The sequence below is a fragment of the Trachymyrmex cornetzi genome, unplaced genomic scaffold (assembly GCF_001594075.2).
Source record: "Trachymyrmex cornetzi isolate Tcor2-1 unplaced genomic scaffold, Tcor1.1 scaffold127, whole genome shotgun sequence".
NCBI classification, from domain to species: domain Eukaryota; kingdom Metazoa; phylum Arthropoda; class Insecta; order Hymenoptera; family Formicidae; genus Trachymyrmex; species Trachymyrmex cornetzi.
The window spans coordinates 401,753-413,292 of NW_017295839.1; the positions used below are offsets into that span (position 1 = coordinate 401,753).

The 11,540-nt window shown below is 28.7% G+C and overlaps 1 protein-coding gene across 1 annotated transcript; it reads right to left on the reverse strand.

Annotated features, from left to right (window-relative positions):
* Window positions 1-2,342: 2,342 nt before the first annotated feature.
* On the reverse strand, window positions 2,343-9,704 carry LOC108770421 (cytochrome P450 4C1-like). Its single transcript, XM_018522001.1, has 12 exons — window positions 9,534-9,704; window positions 7,501-7,610; window positions 6,416-6,506; window positions 6,022-6,207; window positions 5,073-5,166; window positions 4,473-4,575; window positions 4,169-4,274; window positions 3,952-4,058; window positions 3,799-3,867; window positions 3,368-3,536; window positions 2,739-2,918; window positions 2,343-2,677 (listed from the first exon to the last, which is right to left on the reverse strand). The coding sequence occupies exons 1-12, from the start codon at window positions 9,685-9,687 to the stop codon at window positions 2,514-2,516; spliced, it is 1,533 nt and encodes a 510-aa protein (XP_018377503.1). The 5' UTR covers window positions 9,688-9,704; the 3' UTR covers window positions 2,343-2,513.
* Window positions 9,705-11,540: the final 1,836 nt, after the last annotated feature.

Here is an 11,540-nt window from a genome sequence, read left to right on the forward strand (position 1 = left end):
TCAGTAATATAAAAAAGAATATTTAAAAAAACTGATTTCTACAGCCCCTCCCGAAACATTTTTCTCGCTACGCCACTGGCTGTAGGCCATCAATTTGTAAGCAAACGGGGCCCTCCCGTATTTACTATTAATTATTAACTTGCTATAAAACTTGTTAACTTGTTATAAAACTTACTATCGAGACAAAAAGTCATTAATAAATTTACGACAGCACTTTCATCGCGTTTAAGATAACTATCCCAATAATTTGGTCACATCGAGGTCCATCCGCCTTGTGGTACGCTGATTAGTATCCGATACAAAGAAGAACAATATTCATAGTGAAGGAAGAACTTAATGTGCTCTGATTCTACGTCAATTCACAAGATTCGCAAAGAAAAATTAAGCAATCCATCAAACATCAGTTATTTTGTTACAAGAGGGTGTGAATCCTGAATCTTTCAGACCACTTACGATAGTAATAATTTTGGTAACATGTCAACTATACAATTAACATTTTTATTACATCTTTAATATAATATTAAAATTCGCGAAAAAGTATGTTCTGCCACATATTACTAAAAATCATCGCTTACTAAAAATAAATGGATGAAATAATTTCTTTATGAAATAGTGATTACGCGCGCGAAGGAATATATTTAATAATAATAAAATATATGAGTTATTGTAATTTTTTAAATGTATGGGTACAAAACTTTCTCGGGTATCAACTGTTCGAGATAAATCGAACCTGATAATAACGGAATTTTAAAGAACTACTTTCGCACTGAAAAATTTATTATATGAAATTTAACGATTCTTATTTTTTTCTATATTTTAATAAAATCATAATTATTAATATCCCGCTAATATGAGGGTACCCATTCTACTTATCTCGAATTTTTTCTACCCACACATTTTTAATTAAATTCATGTGATTGAAGTTTAGAGCGATCATCATGTAATCATGATAAAATTGCTAAAAAACATAAAGTATTTTGTTAAAAATTATCTAAATCGAGAATGCATTGCAAACAACGTGCCTAGTGACGACGAACGCGCGCCTCGCCGCACGGGGCAGGTACTATTCTGTCGCGCACTTGCATTTGGCGATAGGCAGGGCGAATTTGGCTATTTTCGTAAGTTAATAACTCGTTAACCAATTGCGATAATTGTAAAATGGTTGAGGACTTTTCTTCTCAGTTTAGTTCATTCTACCACTGTGCGAAACACTTATCACTATTTTCCAAACACCCTGTATACATCAATCGATCTGGCGGCTGCATTATCTCTCGCGGATTGTTACCCAAGTAGAACACAGAAATAATGAGGATATCATCATGACCTCATTCGTCACTTATAAATCAATTTTTAAGTATCAAATGACGTCATAATGACGTTCATATGATATTATCATGTCTCAATTATGACTCCGTGTTCTACCCGGGTATCTACCGGAAAAGACATTCAAAATGTATAAAAAAAAACGTCGAGTATATTTTAAAGAAAAAAGATATCAATAATAATGCCATAAAAAAGAAGTGAAACCAAAATAATATATTTCTACCTCTTTTTAAAAAGTCCCATAGAACAAAGTTCTATGAGCGGCATCTTGTAGACATCCTTATAATGTAGACGTTCTCTGGACATCCTTTAAGACAGTGTATGGAATAATTTCTCACAATTATAATCTATTACACAAAATACGGATGACATTTGAAGTATATTAAGTACAACACATTAAAATGAGAAAACGAAATGCAATAGATAGCGTAATGAGAGGCGCGGAAACTGAAAAGAACTTTTACATCGATAATAAGTAGCAAATTGTAGAAATAAAAAACTGAGAATGAGCAAGATCTCCAGCAGCAGCATACTTGACGCGCCCCTATTGTTTGTAAACGTTATTTAAAATAAAAATTGCTAAGACGGCCGTTCGCGTCCTGACTTGTCAATTGTATGTAGATATCAATACATATTAAAATTAATTACGATTTATTAAAATATTAAACATTTTAATAAAATTAATGTTATAGTATAATTTAATTTAATTCATTTTACTTATGAAAGGATATTAGCACATAGACAATGTAATTTCGAAATATATAAGGTTGTCAAATATCTCCCTTCCGCTTTTTTGCTCTTTATTCAATGCTTTATAAAAAATGGATTCCATATAAGTTTCATTTCACGTATAACTAGCTTTTAAATCTATTTGATAATAAAGTCCCTAATCCGCAAATGAGTCGTGCATTATTTCTAAAAAATGTTATTAAATAAAAAATATTTGCGAAAATATACAGTTGAGAAATTAAACGCCGTTTATGTCGCTTGCTCTTGCCACGACAATGACAGTTCACACAGGGGATGTTTATTGAGATGATGTTTCTTCAAGAATAATAATACATTTGTAGAATAAATTACACACATCTTTGTTTAGTATTTATATCCAGTAGTTAGTATTTATATCCAGGATTATTTATCCAGGTATAATAGTATTTATATCCATTGATTATATCCTGTTCATGTTTGTATTATTTTTGCAAAACAGGAACAAATCGTACACGAAGTGGATGAGGATGAACTACGAGATCAACTTGCAGTCGAACATCCTTTATATAATCAACGGGTTCCAAATAGAAATGATGTATCAAAGAAGCTACCATCATCTTCATTTGCAGCATAGCATATCGTTGACCTATAATTTAATATTTGTTGTAATTTGTTTATATAAAAGGATATAAGTGATTATAGATTACCGATACAATTACGTGGTCCAGCACTGAATGGCACATATGAGTAAGGGTGACGATTTCTTATCCTATCGGGCAAAAATCTATCAGGATCAAATATCTCTGGATTTGGCCAAAAATTGGGATCTTTGTGGATTACGTTAATATTAATAGCCAGATTGGTACCAGCAGGTACTAAATATGACTCTAAAAAGCACAAAATTTATAAAATAAAATTTTTAATAATAATTAAAAACATCATAAAAAATTTAAATCGAGGATATATTTAATGCAATGCGGATATAAGTAACGTGTCTACAAATTTGTTTAATGAAAAATGTAATAATTATTTTAATTTCTTGAATAATATTGTTTTTTTTCTAATATTCTATGGTGTTGTATATTGTAGCAGTTTTTTATTTGGAATATTTGAAATATTTTATTTTGAATATACATATAAGCATTATTAATAAAAACGTAGAAATTTTTGAATTTTTGAAATAGGAATCTTGCATTACTTAATTATTATATATCTACAAAACTATATCTAATAGCAATATTTTCAAAACATTATTTTGCTATTTAAGATGTATTGAATAATATATTTAAAATTAAATAAATTTAAAAATACAATAAGAGTTTGGTTTAATACATACGTAATTTAACTTCTTCTCCACATACGCGTGATATAACAAATGCGGCACTATGCAAACGCAACGCTTCTTTTATGCATCTTTCTAAATATGATAATTGATGCAAAAATTTCATAGTTAATTTATATTCATTCTCTTGCATAGCAATATTGACTTCGTTTCTGACACGATCCTGTATCATTAATAATTAAAAATACATTTCTTATTTAAATGTATTTATATATGTATACAAATCAACCGTATAAATGTGTATGCGTGTGTGTGTGAACATTTCTTTTACAACTGCAGATTCATAGGAAAGCGAATTGTACGCATGAGCTTAAAAAGACAATAAAAATGTTTAATATTGATACAATTTTAATAAATAATTCCTGGAGTCAGTAAATTAATTAATTTTTTGTCTAAGAAGGCAGCTTACATTTGACGATAAGTACCTGAATGTCCTTGTGCTCAGCTAATAATGCCAAAATGTAGCATAAACTTGCCGCTGTAGTATCATGGCCCTACAATCATATTATAAACATTGGTATATATATATATATCACATATTGTATTTAAAAAACTCACAAAAAATTGCAAATGTATACCCCGAACATAATGGTGTCAACTTCCTGCCTAATTTCTAAATCAGTCATGAGACCCTCACGAGATGCCGCTATGACAAGATCCAACATTGCAAGCCCCTTCCTTCGCGCTAAATCGAAGTATATAAACATGATATTTTTAGAGCATCATTTCAATAGTAAAATATAATTTATAATATTATATCGAATTTAAAGGATATCTTCTGATTATATTACGTACTTCCAATCATTTTTGCACCATCTTCTTCTGCTGATGTATCATTGTCCAAGCTTTTCAAATATTGACCATTAGTTTGTTCATGATAAAGTTTTCTTTCGGCAATAATCTAAATGTAAATACAACATTAATGTTTTTCCTACGATTCACATAAAAGTGTTATCAACATTTATGATTTATCTTGCAATACTTCTTTATATAAAGTCATTATCACAACTTCTTAAAACAGATAATGTTTAAATGTTATATCGTAACTTCCTAAAATAGATCACATTTAAATAATATATTAAGTAGTATTTTAACGTACTCGTTCAGTAAATCCATGTAATATTTTTAGAATCTTCGCTTGCTCTCTGCCTTTTGGTGTCAATGAGAAGATCCAGTTAGAATGCAGCCATTGTCTTTTTACTCTAAACATTATAATAACAGTTACTAAATAACAGGCACGCTATTTTAAAAAGATGATAGTATCGTTTTTGTAAAAGCTTCCTTTAATTACCCTACATACATATAAAATTGGAAATATTTTAATAACAATAAAAAATAAATTTAGAACAATAATAAAATTATACTAAAGACATATGTAAAATCATATATTCACAACAACTTTTTAAACTATTCAATCTTACATGAAAATATATTCGTCTTTACATTCAATTATTTTTTCTCGAGATACTTTACCATTTAAAATTTTAAAAGGTTTAAGCAGTATTTATTTTTAAATAAGCAATTGAACTGATTATAATTTATTATATATAAATTAATAACGTGTTATATGTAAATTTCTAATTATATACTAACGTTTTACATTAAACATTATTTGTCCGGATATGATAAAATATTAAGGTATACGTATAAATATTAAGATAAAATGGGAAATATATTATTTATTATGCCCATAAATTACCTATAAACAAAAAGCTCGCCCATTCGACGAACTGCTTTTAGATACTGTTGCTGGAACTCACCGAGATCTTTTAGAGAAATTCCCATAGCAGTTTCTGCAAACATGTTTGTGAAAATATTACGATACATTATCATATACACATATATATACATATATATGTATAATTAATTTCTCGCCGACGGATGCAGGTTGTCGCGAGACCCTCGAATTAGAGTTGTTTACTTTTTTCAACTGTGAAGAAAATGAAAAATGGATATTTGTTTCTATAATAAATGTGTGTTTTTACTTCATCTTCTATATATTTGAAATAATTTACTACATATTATAATATAATAAAAAACCGCTTTTCAAACGTTTTGAAACACTAACATTCTTTGGTCACATTTAACCCTGCATCTGCCGTGCATGCGAGTTGATACTGTCCGACGTTCGCCGCGTCCGAGGATTAATTCACAATATCTATACACAAGTACACAACACTGTATCGATCAATATGTAATTATTGCAGCAGTAGATATTTACGAAGTACATGCACCCTCACATATATATATATATTATGTATGTATGTATATTTCAAGAATATATGTATGTACATATATTTCAAGAATACCTACGGCTGCAAAAATTACATATTGATCGAGACAATAATGTTGTATATCGATATTTTGAATTTAAGAAAGTTGTATTTTAGTTTGTATTATTCATTGATGGACATTAAATTCAATGACTGCGTTCAGCAGAGAAAGCAGCTTTGCAACTGTTGCAAAATTCTTAAATATTATGATTAGTTTATGCATTTAAATTCAGTGAGGAACTAAGGGCAAGAACAATCATATATTAAAGAATTTTACAACAGTTGCAAAGCTACTTTCTCTGCTGAACACAGCCAATGTAGTTGTGAATTCATATTCATTTATTATTAAGAAAATTTAGTATAATTTTGTAATACCGCATAATGCATTCAGCGTGTGTTCACTAATAAATGGTGATAAATTTTTTACAACTGTGCCTTCCGCATTTTTCAAGGACTTTATCATGTTTTTGCTTTCTTTGTCGAAAATCTCGACAAATCGTTGCAGTATATTAATATGAAATGTAGGAGTTAATATCTTTCGCTGTGAATGCCACTTGGCACCTAAAACATGAACAACACAATGTACAATTGTGAAATGACGATTCGAAGTAAGCATTGGAATAAACGATGAGGAACAATCTTTTAATTTAAATTTAAATTAAATTTATTTATGTTACAAATTTATTTTATTATCAATATAATGAAAACTTGATAACCAAAAGAAACTTGATAGTAAAACATACATTCTTATTTGTATTAATAGCATTACCTTCACTCATGAAAAGACTAGTTCCGAACCAAGGTTTGAAACCATCATAAATAATACTCTTTTTTATGTGTTTTGGATTGCGTAGTATTGTCTAAAATTGCAATAAATTGATTTCGAAAGTATTTTAAATATTCATTTCTGACAAATATTTTACGAGCAAATAATAATGTAAGTAAGGCCCTGAAAATAAATCAAACGAAATAAGAAGTAAAGCTAATATAAACTAACAGATATCGATGCATAATATTTAAATATTTAATATTTAATAATAAATCTCATAGAACCGTGTATGTGAGAAATACAACCTGTAGGAAGTAAATGCCTTGAACGGTCTAGTTGGATTTTAAGTGCTTGTATAATTCTGTGTGAATTTATATACTACGTAGTCCTTTAAAATGCATGCCAAAATGATTATTCTTGAAACTACATCAAATTGTACTAAATTAGTAATATCACGAGTTAAATTGACTATCAATTTAATACCGAAGATTAAAACGATGACTTTCAATTTAATGCTGTTCCGTATCTTAAAACGATCCTAATAATTCTTATTGCGAAAAATATTACGTCGAGCTCGGATTTCTAGCATTCTCTGCGAGGATCTAAATAGTTACTAGTAGAATATTACATAGATATCATATTTTACTAATAAATATTTCGATGTTACAAAACAATATTTCAATCAGTTTGAGTCCTTGTTGGTGTAATTAGAATAAGAAAAAATTATTAGTATAATTAGAGAAAAAAAATAGACATAAAATATGGGTTGTTATCATTATAAGGTCTATTAAAATATGTACTTAAAAAAATAGAACAAATAGATACTAGATAATTTGAAAATCTAAGAGAATAACGATTGCGCGGCCAAGGGTACAAAATATTCAGTTAAAAATAAAATTAAAGTCATGAATGAGGCTATTATATGCCAGTTTAGTCGTTTTTATTACCGTAGTCTATATTTCTTATTCCGTCTGATTTTGACGAGTAAATATATCTTTGCAACATAAAAGAAAAAAAGTTATCTTATTCGCTAATACATATAGTAATAATAATAAGACAACAAAATTTTCTTCATATTTCATTACCTCTAGATCATCCGGATGACGAATGAATATTACGGGTACAAAGAATAACCAAATTTTGTAAATGGGATAGTATTTATCACTAAGAGTAATCATACGCTTCCATAGTGTTTCTAAAAAAATGCAAATGCATGTATGTATGTATATATACAAGGTTGGCAAGGTTAAGTTGTATATTTAAAAAGAAGAAAGGACAAAAATAATTATTTAGCCAGATGAAGTATTTCGAAAAAAAGAAATAATGATACGATCGCTAATCGTGAGTACCCTAAGGGTAAAATTATATTATAATAAAAAATAGTATTGTTTCTAATCTGCATTATATACATATATTTAATTTGTGAGATATGACATAAAAAACATTTTATTTTAAGAAATTAAATACATTGTAAAGATTGTATCTAGAATCTGACGTGATCTCATAATCACATGCTATACATAGAGAGTTAGACCGGAGCAGACTGTGCATTGAAGACTGAGATTAAAAATTAAAGATTGAAATTTCACCAATGAGGACAAAGAAATTTTGCCTTCTTTTGTTCTGGTTGGTCAAACTTCAATCTCTTAATCTTTAATCTCATTCTTCAATGCGTAGACTGATTCCGGCCTTAGGCTATACGTGTGAACAGTGAACACAATGAAAAAATGGCGTCGTGATTGCGTGATTTAGTCAATCAAACCATTAATGTTTTATCTCTGTTTTCTATAGTTACGACTAAACTTTACGTAGTTACAGAAATAAAGTAACGATAAAAGTAACTAGTGAAATCGTTACCGTTACCCCAAAAATGTAATTGCGTTACCATGAACGTTACTCAAAAGAAAATGTAACGTCGTTTCCCATTCCTTACCGAAAAAAGTAACGACGTTACAAATAACGCGTTACTTGTCAACCTAGTATGCCCAGTGAAAACAGCTCAGTCAAAGTGATGTCAATATGACATCAAAACCGTCGTTTGTCGTCATGGCGTCAAAGAAATAGTTCAATATGACGAAAAATTGACACTATGTAGAATGATGTCTTAATTAAGTAAGAAAATATCATAGAAGAAGGTGAAAATCATTGTTTACAGATGATAATTCTAGTATTATGCGAGAAATTCAATCAATATCATTTTAACTGCATTTTCATGTTCAGGACGTTATTTGGACGTCACTGTACCATAATAATAAATAACGGCTAAATTTTTTGTTGGATAATTGTTAATATAATATCAAACAAATATCAAAATGGCAGTCAAGATCACCATCATGGAATGAGAGCGTTTTGCAGTCTTATAGTCGTCATTTTGCTATCATTTTAATTCTTTTTGACGTCGTATCCCTAATCAATTTGACGTCACATTGACATCATAGTTTGATTACTTGACTAATTGTAAGTAGTTTTCACTGGGTATATGTATATACATATATGTATATATGTATACATATACGTATATATATGTGTATATACACACCTATATAAATACACACACATACACAATATTTTTATTTGTAATATTATGTAAATTTATAAACATTAATGAAAATCGGTAAGAAAATTTAAATATACAGAACTATGATATTTTTAATATACTGCTCTATCATTTCTCAATAAAGTTCAGTAATCGAGAAATGAATACTATTATATAGAAAATAATTAACAAGATTAATAAAATAAATAATTCTTAAAACTAATTAAAAAGCAAATGTTTCTTAACATTAATCGAAATACTTAATGTTTCTTAAAGTTAAATGTTGACAAATATCGTATTTGCATGTATATGTACAAAGGTAAACATTAATTTTCTCAGGAATTATTCATTAATTTACTCGGAGTATGTTGGATGCCAATTTAAATATTATTTTAGTTATTATAGTCATTCCTGGGTAAATTAAGTTACACAATTATGATTTTGAATGTACCGAAGGTTAAAACGGACTAATAATTTAATTGAATAATACCCCGTCAAACATTGAGAATCACAAATATGTAAAACATTTTAAAATAAATTAAAATAAAATTTTATTTAAATATATAAAATATTTTAACTTACCTCGTGAACCAATGAATACGTACACACTTCCAACAATTGGATAACATAATGGTCCTGGTATTAGGTTAATGAGTCGTCCGATTTTTCCATAATGCACATAATAGTTACACACCAATAATATAAAGACAAATGATAGCAATACAATAACAAACATTATTGGTCAAATAATCAAATTGGTTATTATCAGATACTTGTTATAACCAAAATAAGAAAATATAATATATATAGATGGATATAATTAAACTTAATTGAATAAATCTATGGATATGAAGATGCCTTTCCGAGTCAAGCACTGGTAGTTCGTGTGTAAATGAATTTATTCGTCAAATTTCGTTACCATACGTTTCGATCTTTGCTTCGGATCCTTATCAATGAATAAAATTTAACAACATATCATTGTTCTTCCCGTAACACTAATTAGAAACATAAATACTTGAATTATTACACGTTAAAAAAGATATTTACTATAATGAAATTCAGTAATCCAACAATCTCATATATTTGACCAGGGAATGGAAAGTTACTTTTTAAGAGTAACAAGTTACAGTTAGTCGTTACCGAGTAGGAAAAGTAACAAGTTGCCGTTACTAGTTACTAATTTTTAAAATTAACTCGTTGCAGTTACCGTTACTTAATAAAGTAACTTTTCGTTACTTTTCCATTACTTTTTTTAAAATCGACGACCGCCAAACACAGCGGACGGGCCTAGGATCTTCTCTAGTCTCAGCGTTATGTACTGTAAAAAATTGTTGTGTAGAATTACAACTATTATAGTGGATAATTTTGAGACCCACTATAATAGTTGTAAACGTCCACACGTATGTAAATTTACAGTATGTAAATAAAAATAATTTCTTGGTTTGTAATTCATTAGATTGTGGAAGTACAATTACATTGTGTAGTTACAGTAACGATAATATGATAATATATTTCGCACTATATATTAATATACATTTAACAACAATACACGATAAATTTCTGTTATATTTCATAATATCACTAAAATTTGGATAATTGCAGAAAATATTCGAAATATATCCTGCTATTTACATAATTTTTAATATAAAATATGATACATTTACACAGTAAAAGCAAATTTACATAATTTTTGTGGAATTACATAATTTCTGTAATATTGCATGATTTTTTATATTTACAGGACCAATCATGTAATTTGTTTTACATCACGTTACAGTTACCAAAAAAATGTAACTTTATTATCGTTACAGTTACCAAAAGAAAAAAGTAACGCAGTTACTATAGTAAAGTTACTAAAAATGTAACTTGTCATTTCGTTGCAAGTAACGAGTTACTTCCATTCCCTGCATATTATAAGTGGTAGTAATTATAATTTTTAATAACTTACATGATAATGTTGAAGTTGGAAAATACGAAGTTATCGTGTGAAATGACAAAACACATGTAAACACAAATGATGTTTCTGTCCGTTCTCTACTAAAACAAAGTAAAGAAAAATTGAAGAGAAGCAAACTCATTGGTCGATAAATAAATATTCTTAGGTCTTATGAAACAAATCTGTGACCGTTTGCATATTCAAACTATTTTTCTGTTTATGTATATGAATAATTTCCGAAATAAGCCTTTTATCTAGCATATTTTCTTCATCAAGTATTTTAATATTATTCCAATCAAACTCATGAGAATATTCTAATCGGTGTTCAGTAATTACTTGTTGAGTGTTTCAATTGATGTGTGATTCTTTGTTACGTAATTTTATTGAGATTTTCTGCGTATTTTGAGTCAATGCATTAAAGCAATTTACTCGGGGATCGGAGATTAGGTTATGCAGTTAATAATGTTCACTGGGAAGTATTGGATAATTTTTGGGAATGGTAATTTTGGGGATCCGGTGCCAAAAAGGTTACGAAGCTTATAGGCGAATCTACGTGGATCGGCTTTTCCGATGTTCTTATAATTTGGGAACGTAAGATTGATCTTTAATCGGTTGAGAGTATATACGCGTTCGCGGGGTGAATCTACTGGTTT